General features: G+C 37.2%; 1 protein-coding gene across 2 annotated transcripts in view; it reads right to left on the reverse strand.

Moving 5' to 3' along the window:
* Positions 1–14,001: 14,001 nt before the first annotated feature.
* The window catches only part of LOC125046214 (zwei Ig domain protein zig-8-like), a 113,707-nt gene continuing 112,660 nt past the window's right edge, over positions 14,002–15,048 (reverse strand). For both annotated transcript variants that reach the window (XM_047643929.1, XM_047643928.1), the window contains exon 7: positions 14,002–14,609. In XM_047643929.1, the coding sequence (XP_047499885.1) occupies positions 14,473–14,609 (137 nt within the window). In that variant the 3' untranslated portion in view covers positions 14,002–14,472. The remainder of the gene's footprint in view (positions 14,610–15,048) is intronic.

The raw sequence follows: 15,048 nt of genomic DNA on the forward strand, positions 1-15,048 counted from the left end.
TGTTGAAATGAGAAAAATGATTATGGAAATAAAAAGTGATCGGGTAGCAGACAGGGAAAATATGATTTCTGATGATGTTAGTGATGTCGAAAATACGAATGAGGTCTGTGATAATGTTATTACTCAAGATACCATCGACGAATCATCTAAAAACGGTGACGACAGTAACAGTGAAAACAACGCCGACGGAAATATGCAGGAAACGGACGAACTATGGGACATCACTCAGAAAATGATATCAGGTACGGATTATACGTATAATATCAATATGAGGAAAGCGCGCAGAATCAGTGTAAATAAACAAGATGCAGCACAGATATGTAATGCTGTACAATAAATCTGCAAACTAAAGGGCTTCATCAAACACAAATTTGACCAATCAGCTAATCATAGGGTGTGATGGGGGACAAGAAAATAATTACGTTTCTCTCATGGAATATACGTGGTGTCAACCGTAGAATTAATGACTTGCTCTACTACATTCATAACCATATTGTTGACGTTATCTGTCTACAAGAGCCCTTCACATCAGCCACTAAAATAAAAACCGCCCCTAGAATTAGAGGGTACCACTCCTATACGAACACAGGGATGACAGGCCTATTGACTTATGTCAGTGACACCATACCGCATAATTTGGTGCAGAAGTCTGATGACAATAATGTGCAATATCAGCATTTACACATTCGAACAGCCTCTGGGTTTTTCTCTCTGTACAATGTATACGCAAGGTGTAGAAAATTTCAAACTGATTCACTGCCCAACTTTCAGAATCACGGCACAATATGCATGGGGGATTTTAATGCTAGGCATTATACATTTGGAGACAGTCAATGCAATGAAAATGGCGAAGAGTTCCGAAATTTTGTGAACGATAGATCTATGACCGTATATGATACAGACAGGAAAACTCACGTGGCGGGGGGTAGGCTAGATTATGTAATAGGAAGGGATCTTGTGCATGGAAACGTCAGAAGCATGCTTGCAACAGAGCTAATCAGTGACCACTTTGCAATAGTAACGAGATACGCTGTTGATAATAGTCCATCTGCAAAAACAAATAGGCTTAAAATTTCTATTCCTCCTTACCTTGAGCACCACTTTAAATCACGTATTTATGACTGGTATAACGATTACACAGTAACGAGTGTTGATAAATTCTCCATGGACATGATGAAAGTGGTCACTGATTACTACAACACCTGGGTCTGTCCAAAGAAAACCTTAAAGAGCAACAATTCACAACGCTAAAACAACCTAAGTGGGTCAGTGACCCTACACTATTAAGGGAACAAAAGCGAGTTCAGGAGCTTTGTGATATCTACAAGCAGGACAATACACCTGACAATCTTATTCAGTTTCTTAAGGATAACCAAAATCTACGGGATTTAAAAACTCTTTTTAGAAAAGAACACTTTGAACAGTTCCTACAAAGCATAAACAATAACACCTCAATGTCTGAGGTCTGGAAAAAAAATTAATCGACTCTCAGGCAAAAGAACTAACACCCCGCAATTCCATAGTCCTCTTGCACAAGCAGACATGCTCCTTAGTCAATGGGCTGGAGCGTCCAAATTGAGCTCACTTCCCACAAATATTCAGAACCACCTTAGTCAGTCTAAAATTGCACGTAAATTTGCCATTGAGATTGGATGTTCTGAGACAGACCCTTCAGACTTTGCTGAGATTACTGAGTGGGAGCTGAACAATGCACTGTTCAAAGGAAAAGCGTCTGCACCAGGTGAAGATGGAATTACCTATAGTGTCCTCCGCCTTATAGCTCAGGTACCTGGTAATCCCCTTTTGCACCTGTGCAGGTTAAGTTTGTCAGAAGGTATTCTGCCTGGCCTCTGGACGCGCAGTCTAATCATCCCTATACCGAAACCAAACACTGATAAATACCGCCCAATCTCACTAACCTCATGTGTATGCAAAGTTCTAGAAAGGATAATTTTGAACAGACTCAGGTACAGGTTGCAAGGTAAATTATCTCACAGACTGTACGGATTCATAACGGGACGTAGCACACAATATTGCTTTGCAGAGTACTACTCAAACTCTAATCCAGGGAAGCACACTGTTTTTCTTGACCTTAAGTCAGCTTTTGACATTGCAAACAGAGAAATTATCCTAGAACAATTAGTAAGCTTTGGCATCCGGGGTAAATTATTGAGCTGGATTAGAATGTATCTTTCGAACAGATCTGCAAGTGTCTTGTTCAGGGGAGTGAGAAGTTCCACCACACAATCTTTTGAACTTGGGACGCCACAGGGAGGAGTTCTCAGCCCTATGTTGTTCAATGTCCTCATGCACAAGCTGGTGGCAGATATTCCACTTGGGGATGGTGAATCCATTATATGCTATGCTGATGACATATGTGTCAAAGCATCATCACAAGAGAGGATGCAAATAATTCTCGACAAACTCACAACTAGGGCTCATGAGTGTGGATTAGTCATATCCACTGAGAAAACAATGGCTCTCAATCCATGTATCATACCCCTACCCACTTTTCGCATAGGTGACCAAGAGCTTGACATGTGTCATAAATATAAATATCTCGGGGTGAACATAAATGATGCAGACCTGATCCCTTCCCTGAAAAAGAGACTCTGGGAGAGACTGAAACCGTTGAAAGTTCTTGTTGGAAGAGAACATGGCATCAATGTTAAGCTCGCTAGACTGTTTTACTTGGCTTTTATAAGATCAGTTGTAGACTACCATGCACTGCACTTGTTGCAATGTAAGGAATCAGAAATAAATAGCTTGGAGGTAGTGCAAAATGTAGCCATGAGGATTATCCTCGGCGCCCCGAGAACAGCAAGAATAGTAAACATGAGGTCGGAACTTAACCTACCATCCATCTCTGATAGAATAATATTTATTTCCACTATATTTGGGGTCAGAGCTCTGAGGGAACCCTTGTATCTTTCAGACTTCCAAAAACAAATGCAGCATAAAATCACGCAAGCAGACGTGACTAATCACACACACGCGCGCCCTCTAATACACAAAATCTCCATGAACATTACAAAGCTCAATGTCCCAATTAGTAAAATACCACAGGGTCGATCCATTCCACCATGGAAAAAATCAAAATTGATCGTGCACCTTACGTGTCTACCACAAAAAAACAGTGTACATAACTGCGTGTTACAACAAATTGCATTAGCAACGGTGAAGGAACACACAGAGTCTATGGGCGATGATGTATACGAGTGTTACGTTGACGGATCCGTACAGTCTGGATACAAAGCTGGTTGTGCTTGTACTGTATACAAAAATGGCCTACTAAAACATCAAGTTAATATGAGAGTGCAAAATTGGGCCAGCACTACACAAACGGAGCTGGCAGGTATACTCCTTGCAACGGAATTCGTAATGTCTCGGGGCTCTGGAGTAGTTTTCTGTGACTCTCAGAGTGCTCTTCGGACACTAAATTCTTTCAAAGCAGGTGGCGATGAGGAAATTGTGAGTTGCATTAAGCGTAACGTAACTTGTGCAATAGAGCGTAATTTTAACATTCAATTTGTATGGATACCATCTCAGGTTGGCATAAGCAAGCACGACCACGTCGACAAATTGGCGAAGGAAGCCTGTACCAAAGATACTGTGAACATAGATCTTGGGATGCCTCTTGCTAGGGTTGCACATATATTGAAAAGTTCTCATAAGGAAGAACTAGTAGATCTGACAAACACTCAAAGGCCTGAAAGCTGTACCATAAGGCACTACGATCAGTATAGAGATAGCAAGCCCTCCTATGGGTGGCACCGAAGTCAAACCAGACAATGTGACGTGGTTATTGCCAGAATACGTTTAGGTTACAGAATGTATTGGCAACTGCACGGTGCAAAAAGTGCAGATGAAACTAAATGTAGACTGTGTAACGAAGAAAACAAGCGAACGCTTGAGCATTATATCTCGGAATGTCATGTGATACAGCCTTTCAGACCACCTAACATGAGGTATAAAGAACTATGTGAATATTTCATTTCATCTGATACATTGGAAGATATACTCGTATCATATCCTAAATTTACTATGTATAACTGCCGTAAACAAAAAACACAGTCTTATGTAAACACGGCAAGATCATATCAACGTATTATTTTTGTATGATGTATGACATGTTTCTATACTACCATGTAAATTACAAGTAGTCACAGACTATTGTACTGTGTTAGATGTATATAAAACTGTAATCATGATTGCCCACGCCTGAGCAGATAGCCAGGGTGGTAAATAAACTTACTTAACTTAACTTATTAAAGAAATTTAGCTGGAGAACCTTGATCATATTATAATTTTCTATTATATAGGGACGCTAATTGTAAACCTGAATCCATGAAAAGGACTTATGTTTAGACATTACATTATGAACGAGTGTGCAAGTGTAAAAATAGTCCAAAATACCATACCGGCTAAAATGAGTATGTTACTCAGTTGCACACAGTTGCAAGGAAGGCTTACAGTGCGTATGTTTTCTTTTTTGAGCCGAAACTACGAACAAAAGCCAGGTTAAAATACGCACTTCGCTTCATTAAGAAAAATGCAGCAACCATGCGTGAACCTCTTTTGCTACAAACTTCGGTATCATATTACAACATTAATGATTTCTGGAGGAAACTGGAGTGATGTTAATAAAAAGACTCATAGCCACTGATATTATTACCGGGCAGAATGAAATGTCTTTATGGCGCAAATGTTATTATTATTTTTTTCTTTTTCTTTTTTAGATATGACTACTGTTTGGCATATTAATTTAGTTGAGAAGGATAAGTTGACACCAAATTGCTATTAAGAATGGTAATGACAGTAAGTCATGTGGTTTTGATTTCAACAATAATGAGCAACTCATTATTTTTTTATTTGATTAACAGTGGCCCGATTCCTCGCTATGTCTAATGCTGTTTTGTAAGTTTATGGTTTAATTCCTAACTCACTGATTTTTGTAATACAAGTACATGGCAAAAATAATAGGAAGGGTAACTAGAAGTCAACACTTTTTAGCTAATTTAATCTCAAGTTTTAGAAGGAATTCTGTATGTTATATGTAGTTTAGCTCTAATGGAGGAACGTAGTACTGGTATGTACTTGTTATTATATAATTGCGAAATAACTGTTTAATTTCAAATAGATGCTTCAGAATGCTGTTAATCGAAGTAAACATGAAAAATTATTATGGTAATACAAGTGTTCCTATTAGAATACTTCGTATTCATTAGACGGTGATAAATGAGGTGTGCAATTTTTCTAAATAACAGTGTAAGCAAAGGGAGAATCTAACACTGGTTTACCGAGCATAATGCAGGGTATGGTATGGAATAATATATGAAAAAGTGATATTATGATAGATATTTTGAAAGGAATATATATTTCTGATTTGCAGTGCAGTCTTTTTCACAAATGATCTAATATATGGTACTGTATACTCAGGGTAATATGTTAATGTTGGTACAATTTGCGAACACATGCTAAAAAAATACCTTTATTCTTTCTAACTTAATAATATGATACGACAACGAAAGTGGTTGGAAAAAGTGCTGTGAGCTCGACCTGATATTGGTATCCCTGACAGGGGGCTCAATGGAGGGAGGGGGGGGAGTTGCCCTCCTAAGTCTGTTTGCCCTCTAAAGGCCTGGCTTGCCCCCCCCCCCCTCTCCCAAGGATCACATTTTAAAACTTTTCTACTAATTACACCTATACAGACCAGGTTACAGCTTATGAAAACCCCTAGAATAGCTTATGTTTCTTTATTTTTGTTCACTTTGCTCGGCTATATTTAAAAAAATTAAGAGTTTTGAAATGTATGATACTCTCAATATTTCGTGAAAACGCCACCAGCTTAGCGAACGCTGGCGTCTACGTGGTATATAAGCCACTAACGCCGCCGTTAACTGGCGTTCGTCTGCAGAGCGCAATCGCTCCCATGCCGTAATTGCTTGAGCAACGACGATATGACGATTGCGTCTTATTGAAATCTAGCGATTTGGGTGGATGTGGCACAGCGTAATCTCGGGGTGTTGCCGAAATCACGCCTTCACGACACGGCTCGTGTGGTTAGAGCTGTTATCCTGGACAAAGTAAAATGGCTTTGAATCGGGGAACACTATGGCCCTCACCGATGGTAGAAACATGCCCATGATTTCCACGTAAGCATAACCCCGTAAATCTGCCGGGCCAGACATCCGTCACTCCCCGACCCAGGTGCCGTGCATTCACTCAAACAGACCAGTTTCTAACAGTCTGCCTGCTGCAGTGGAAGCCCCATGTTGCCAGCAGAGAAAGAGGGGTCCTCATGTCTTGCAGTAGTTGTGGATTCTCTAAAAGAGATACTGAATATAAATAAGAAAGAAGAAAAAGAGTGTTAGTAAGGAGACGTTGACAACTAACTTCCGGCCACGTCCCCTTCTATGAGGGGCGTTGCCAGTGAGTATCAAATGGTTGTCATTATGTCATGATATTCATGCACTTCATTGCAAACTTCCCTTTTGTCTTTCATATGGCACATTGATTTATAGTTTAGAAGGACATTTTCTTGCATCAAAGGCGCCCATATCTGGCTTTCTCTTTTTGCTTTCTCTTTGGTGGAATCAGTTGCCTGGTGTCGTTGGATCCACAGAAACACGGTTGACTTCGAAATACCTGATCTTGATATTTTGGCTCTTGATAGTCTCGCAGATTAAAGTGTAATTATGACGCTGCAAACGGTCTATGAATCTCTATTGCTAATATTGGTATGATACGAGGCCCTAGTCAAATCAACTCCGAAACACTGTTCGAACACAATATGAAGCTTCATCTATTCCGAGCTTTGGAAACAACAAGTAACAGCCTTTCCGAATCAACTAAAAGCGATCGTTTCGGTTTCATCTACTCCCGAGTAAAGATACTTTATTTTTTAGTAAGTGCATACCAAATGTGATACATTTTTTAAAGTAACTAAGCGTTAATGGAAGCTCAGATACAGTATATAGAGGCTTAAAATACAATATAATGATGGTGTATAGAAAAAAAGTATCTAGATGTCTTAGTGACAATTAAAAACACGTATAATATCTATACTTTTATTAGTAGATTCAGTGCTTTATTGTCCTTTCATGCATATAGTTTACAGAGAACAGGTGGGTATTAATATTATTACCAATGCACGTATTCTTATAAGTATTACCATTATCATCGTCACTATTATCAACGTGAATATCATCTTTTCAGTTACGAGTAGGATTATTGCCATTCATATAAACATTATTTGCGTCTTGATTATCATTATTGTTATCATGTTGCTGTTATGACTAGAATTGATTTATTATTATTGTCATATTTTTGTTTCAGCATTAATGTTTCATATTCTACACTAATATTATCTTATTTTCCTACTCTCGTTATTAATGTTACTATTATGAATATTATCCTTACTAGTATCATTGTTATCATTAACTCGTATCATGTTTGCAATCACTGTCATTACGTATATCACTTTTGTCATTATCATAATCATAGTAATAGACTGCATTACCATTAATCAATATTAGTATTAGCATTTGTATAATATATGCGTAATAGCTATCATATCATCATCGATTCCATTATTGCGATGGTCAATACTATTCCGTAATTCATAATGGCATCAGAAAATTTAGATATTGATTCATTGTTTTATTCTTACCTATGTTTTTGTCTTGATATTGTTATTATCATTATTATTATCCTTATTATTAGAGGTAGTAGCCATATTTATAGTAATAGTAGTAGATGATGATTATTATTATATGCATTGTTCCTATTATTATTATTATTACTGCTATCAATGTTCATCTTCATTAACATTATCATCATCACCAACACCACCGTCATTATAATTATCATATTCATTATTGCTATCATTAGTATTACTATTATCATTATAATTACTAATATTATCTTTATTATTATTATTATTATCATTATTATTATTATTATTATTATTATTATTATTATTATTATTATCATTATAATCATTAATATTGTTGTTTTCATTATTATTATCATTTTTTACCATTATGTTCATGTTATTACTAACACTCTCAGTGTTATTAATATTATCATCATCCTTATCATGATTATCCTTATCGTTATCATTATCAGTATACATATGCTCATTATTCTTATCATCATTTGCAATATAATGATAATTATACCAATAATAACATTACTTAGGAAAATGATGTTGATAATAATGATAATAGTTATAATAATGCTGATTATGATAATAATAATAATGATAATGATAACAATAATAATAATAATAATAATAATAATAATAATAATAATAATAATAATGATGACAATGATATCGATAATGATATCGATAATGATAATGATAATGATAATGATAATAATAACGGTAATGATAATAATAATAATAATGAGATCTATAATAATTGAGTTATTGATAACAAGAACAATAACAACAACAACAACAACAGAAATAATGATGATAATAATAATGATAATAATAATAATAATAATGAAAATAACAAAAATAATACATTCATTGTTTCATCATTATCCTTATCATTTTCATATTATTTTTGCTTTTCTTTCTTTATGCCTACTATGATCTCTATAGTTATTTTTACCATCATAATCATTAACATCGTCCTCATCATCATATGTTGTCATTGCTATTGTTGTTGCTATTAGTAATGTTTTAAGATCAGAAATTTTAACCCCTTGCCGACGGATACGACGGGTAGACACGTGCTTTGCCCACTGTTAGTACTTGTTTGATTGTTTATACACATAGATGGCTATACTTGTACTAAGTCACCAATGAGCCAGTTAAGAGTACTGCCCGTCTCGCCCGTTCACCCTTTTCTTTGATTTACGAAATATTTTACATTATCTTATTTTGCTGTTACTAATATTAAAAATCATTATAATAATTATAATGTTTATAATAAAAATAACACCATCGATATCCATAGCACTAGTAAAAAACACGTTTTTCCCGCCAATTCAAATCACGTATGGTCACAAGGTCTACTAATTGACTCCTTTGTGGCTAAGCACTAGCAGAGCCATCTATGAGCAGACATTTCACAAAAAATATAGAAAATGGGCACAGCATTTTCCCCATTTTCTGTTCATTTTCCCCGACGGCATTGGGTTATATGGCAACAGTAGTTAAACGTGGGTATAGGTTCCGTAGACTTATCACACATTTCTGACATTACGTTATATATATTACATATATGTATGTATCTTGTACATTTCATGTCAAATACTGTGCGTAAAGAAAGCAAAATGTAGTTTAAAGTTTGCCTGTGTTTTACTCCTTGTAATGACTGCAAGCGATGAGATTTTTCCTTCTCACCAAGGTGGAAAGGAGAAGGCAATTTTCAAGAAATTTCGCGACCGTCCTTCCTTTTTATCTCTATTAAAAGTTTTTCCAATAATAATTCTGTTAAGCTGGACAGAGATTGCCTCCTTGCACTTTCTCTACAAAGTAATATCCCTCTGGAGGGCTGTTGAATTTCTTCTTATTTCCCCTCCTCTCCACCTCCCCCCCTCGCCTCCGTCCTTTTTAGCTTTTTTTCCAAGCTAAGAAGATTAGCGACCTTGTTTAAAGTGTAAAATATCTTGTTTTGATACTTTGGCTTTTTTATCGTCTTGGGTTTAATGAAAAGGCAAAATATTACTTTATTTTTTTATTGCAAAAGACACTACACATAGTGGTATGTTTCTGACTGCCTGAGGTCAAGTTCCACAATGAACTCTGACCTTGTCGAGTCATATAGCAAGGGTTTTCGGTCTCATCCCTCCATTATTAGTCTTTAGGAGTCTCTTTCTCTCTAACCTAAACCTTATAAAAGTTTTTCTTTTCTTTTCACTGTAAGTTCCACACGACCTTCGAGTCATGATATTTGTAACACTTTCTTGGCAAATTTACGCCATTGTTCATGAGAGGATCGGAAAAGGACACACTGTGGATTGTATTATATTACGTAGCTCATTATCAATCTTGTCCAAAAGATTTACACATACGGATTTTTCTGCGACACTTTCCATTGTTTGTTTGTTGTTTATATATTCTCTCGTATTTTACTCGTTCTCTCATTTTCTTTCCTCAGTCTTTTCTATCACTAAAGATCCTTTTGGTATAGTTGCTTCATAAATACAATATTTTCGAAATTTGGGATCTTCGCACAATGAACTTGTTGCTTCAGTCATGAGGCAACTTTTTTATCAACTCTGTGAATATTTCTTTTAATCCTTCACCTTTCATTTTATCTTTATATTTGTTTCTCCTTGTGAGTGATATAATATTTAACACTTATTCGATGAACAATGGACACGATGAAAAACACAAACGAATATAACTTTGGAATGTCTCGTGATTGTACATATTTCAACAACACTATTTGTAATTTTACGGTATCTATATAATGTTGTTTTGTTGAAACACTTTGACAGAACATATAATATCAGTTTCGCTCCAAAGATGTTTACGGATACATATAATACATTTTCCACCTTTTTATATTTTCTCTTTCTTACCATTCCATCGGAGTTTTATATATATAACTTTCTTTCTTTCTTAATTTTTTTTTTTTTTTTTTTTTTAACCCTTTCCCTTGGGTGTTGCGACACGTGTCTCTTACTTTATCATAGTAAGATATAAAACTGCAAGATTTTTACGATACATTGATATCAATCCTGAGCTAATTTTTTTTTTCTTTTACACATTAGACTGCGGTCTATATTATATAATTTGATTATCACAGTTTAGGCGTACAAAAACTTCCCATGAAAATGTACAATAAACTGATCTGCTGCCCCCATCAAGAGTAGGAAAAATATAGTTTACATCAATTTTTTTTGTATGTTTTTTTTTTACATTAATATTTTTTGTTATTTCTTTTTTATATGTATATATATAAACAGCTTGAGATATTCATTATGTCGGTGGTTGGATCCTGACCACGGACACACGAAAACCCAGCCAGTCACACAACGAAAGAACTGTTATCATCCTACTCTTTATCATAACGACTACCATCATTAAGCTTCCTTTATTGCACTCTCTCACTTTCTCACTCATTCACTCTCTCACTTTCTCACTCATTCACTCTCTCACTTTCTCACTCATTCACTCTCTCACGTACTCATTCATTCTCTCTTTCTCACTCATTCACTCTCTCACTTTCTCACTCATTCACTCTCTCACGTACTCATTCATTCTCTCTTTCTCACTCATTCACTCTCTCACTTTCTCACTCATTCACTCTCTCACTTTCTCACTCATTCACTCTCTCACGTACTCATTCATTCTCTCTTTCTCACTCATTCACTCTCTCACGTACTCATTCATTCTCTCTTTCTCACTCATTCACTCTCTCACTTTCTCACTCATTCACTCTCTCACTTTCTCACTCATTCACTCTCTCACTTTCTCACTCATTCACTCTCTCACTTTCTCACTCATTCACTCTCTCACTTTCTCACTCATTCACTCTCTCACTTTCTCACTCATTCACTCTCTCACTTTCTCACTCATTCACTCTCTCACTTTCTCACTCATTCACTCTCTCACTTTCTCACTCATTCACTCTCTCACTTTCTCACTCATTCACTCTCTCACTTTCTCACTCATTCACTCTCTCACGTACTCATTCATTCTCTCTTTCTCACTCATTCACTCTCTCACTTTCTCACTTATTCACTCACTCACTCACTCTCTCACTTACTAACCCATTCACTCTCTCACTTTCTCACTCATTCACTCTCTCACTTTCTCACTCATTCACTCTCTCACGTACTCATTCATTCTCTCTTTCTCACTCATTCACTCTCTCACTTTCTCACTCATTCACTCTCTCACTTTCTCACTCATTCACTCTCTCACTTTCTCACTCATTCACTCTCTCACTTTCTCACTCATTCACTCTCTCACTTTCTCACTCATTCACTCTCTCACTTTCTCACTCATTCACTCTCTCACTTTCTCACTCATTCACTCTCTCACTTTCTCACTCATTCACTCTCTCACTTTCTCACTCATTCACTCTCTCACTTTCTCACTCATTCACTCTCTCACTTTCTCACTCATTCACTCTCTCACTTTCTCACTCATTCACTCTCTCACTTTCTCACTCATTCACTCTCTCACTTTCTCACTCATTCACTCTCTCACTTTCTCACTCATTCACTCTCTCACTTTCTCACTCATTCACTCTCTCACTTTCTCACTTATTCACTCACTCACTCACTCTCTCACTTACTAACCCATTCACTCTCTCACTTTCTCACTCATTCACTCTCTCACTTTCTCACTCATTCACTCTCTCACTTTCTCACTCATTCACTCTCTCACTTTCTCACTCATTCACTCTCTCACTTTCTCACTCATTCACTCTCTCACTTTCTCACTCATTCACTCTCTCACTTTCTCACTTATTCACTCACTCACTCACTCTCTCACTTACTAACCCATTCACTCTCTCACGTACTCATTCATTCTCTCTTTCTCACTCATTCACTCTCTCACTTTCTCACTCATTCACTCTTTCACTTACTCACTCACTCATTCTCTCACTTTCTCACTTATTCACTCACTCACTCACTCTCTCACTTACTCACTCACTCTCTCACTTACTAACCCATTCACTCTCTCACTTTCTCACTTATTCACTCACTCACTCACTCTCTCACTTACTAACCCATTCACTCTCTCACGTACTCATTCATTCTCTCTTTCTCACTCATTCACTCTCTCACTTTCTCACTCATTCACTCTCTCACTTTCTCACTCATTCACTCTCTCACTTTCTCACTCATTCACTCTCTCACTTTCTCACTCATTCACTCTCTCACGTACTCATTCATTCTCTCTTTCTCACTCATTCACTCTCTCACTTTCTCACTTATTCACTCACTCACTCTCTCACTTACTAACCCATTCACTCTCTCACTTTCTCACTCATTCACTCTCTCACTTTCTCACTCATTCACTCTCTCACTTTCTCACTCATTCACTCTCTCACTTTCTCACTTATTCACTCACTCACTCACTCTCTCACTTACTAACCCATTCACTCTCTCACTTTCTCACTTATTCACTCACTCACTCACTCTCTCACTTACTAACCCATTCACTCTCTCACTTTCTCACTCATTCACTCTCTCACTTTCTCACTCATTCACTCTCTCACGTACTCATTCATTCTCTCTTTCTCACTCATTCACTCTCTCACTTTCTCACTCATTCACTCTCTCACTTTCTCACTCATTCACTCTCTCACTTTCTCACTTATTCACTCACTCACTCACTCTCTCACTTACTAACCCATTCACTCTCTCACTTTCTCACTCATTCACTCTCTCACTTTCTCACTCATTCACTCTCTCACTTTCTCACTCATTCACTCTCTCACTTTCTCACTCATTCACTCTCTCACTTACTAACCCATTCACTCTCTCACTTTCTCACTCATTCACTCTCTCACTTTCTCACTCATTCACTCTCTCACTTTCTCACTCATTCACTCTCTCACTTTCTCACTTATTCACTCACTCACTCACTCTCTCACTTACTAACCCATTCACTCTCTCACTTTCTCACTTATTCACTCACTCACTCACTCTCTCACTTACTAACCCATTCACTCTTTCACTTACTCACTCACTCATTCTCTCACTTTCTCACTTATTCACTCACTCACTCACTCTCTCACTTACTCACTCACTCTCTCACTTACTAACCCATTCACTCTCTCACTTTCTCACTTATTCACTCACTCACTCACTCTCTCACTTACTAACCCATTCACTCTCTCACTTTCTCACTTATTCACTCACTCACTCACTCTCTCACTTACTAACCCATTCACTCTCTCACTTTCTCACTTATTCACTCACTCACTCACTCTCTCACTTACTAACGTACTCATTCATTCTCTCTTTCTCACTCATTCACTCTCTCACTTTCTCACTCATTCTCTCTCTCTCTCTCTCTCTCTCTCTCTCTCTCTCTCTCTCTCTCTCTCTCTCTCTCTCTCTCTCTCTCTCTCTCTCTCTCTCACTCAATCGCTCATCCACCTATCGACTCTCTCTCTTTTTATAATTATATTGTTAATCTGTTATCCTTAGGAACATGTTTATAACGCAATTAGCACTCTTTCTCCATATCCCCTCCCGTAGAACAAAATTACTTTGCACATGCCCGACTTATTGTTTTTTATAAGTGCCGTTCATTTCCTGGACAGCTGGACCACAGCGAACTGTATTAAGGACATATTTTGAAATGACTTGAAAGGACGTCTTGGCAGTCCATACTTCACAGAATTATCTTGTAATTAGTCGTTTATAAACCTCGGCTAATGACTTGACCTTTTTTCACGAATTAGAAAACAAAAACAAAAACAAAATTATCACCATGAAGTTGATGTAGATGAGGAAGAAAGAGAAAAATCAAACAGAAGCGAACTATAACAGCTGGCAGAGATGCAGACTTTCCCTCCACAGTAAAGTGAGAGCGGGGACACCAATCCACAACCATCCATGCAGATCCGCGATCCCGGCAGATCCAGAGGTTCTTCGGAGAATTGCAGCTGTCAAGTCTCCTGCAATTGCAACAGAGAGAAAGAGAGAATGATTAGATATGGGTTTCTGGGACGTGTATTGCATAAGTATATATGTACAGTTACAGATATGTAGTGTAAGATTCCTTATGGCATGATAGTTATGATAGTGAAGATGAGGGTGAAGACGAGGACGAAGATGAAGGCGATGATGACAGTGATGACGTTAATGAAATTGAGAATGATGGGGAGGAATAAGGAGCTGGCGATGACGATGACGATGATGATGATGATGATGATGATGATGATGATGATGATGATGATGATGATGATGATGATGATGATGAGGAGGAGGAGGAGGAGGAGGGAGGACGTAATAAATATGATGACAATAATGGTGATGATAAATACAAGGACAGATAATGAAGTTGATAACAGTAGCAGCATTAGTATTAGCTGCAAAAACAACAATAAGACACAC

The sequence above is a fragment of the Penaeus chinensis genome, chromosome 38 (genome assembly GCF_019202785.1).
Source record: "Penaeus chinensis breed Huanghai No. 1 chromosome 38, ASM1920278v2, whole genome shotgun sequence".
Classification (NCBI taxonomy): domain Eukaryota; kingdom Metazoa; phylum Arthropoda; class Malacostraca; order Decapoda; family Penaeidae; genus Penaeus; species Penaeus chinensis.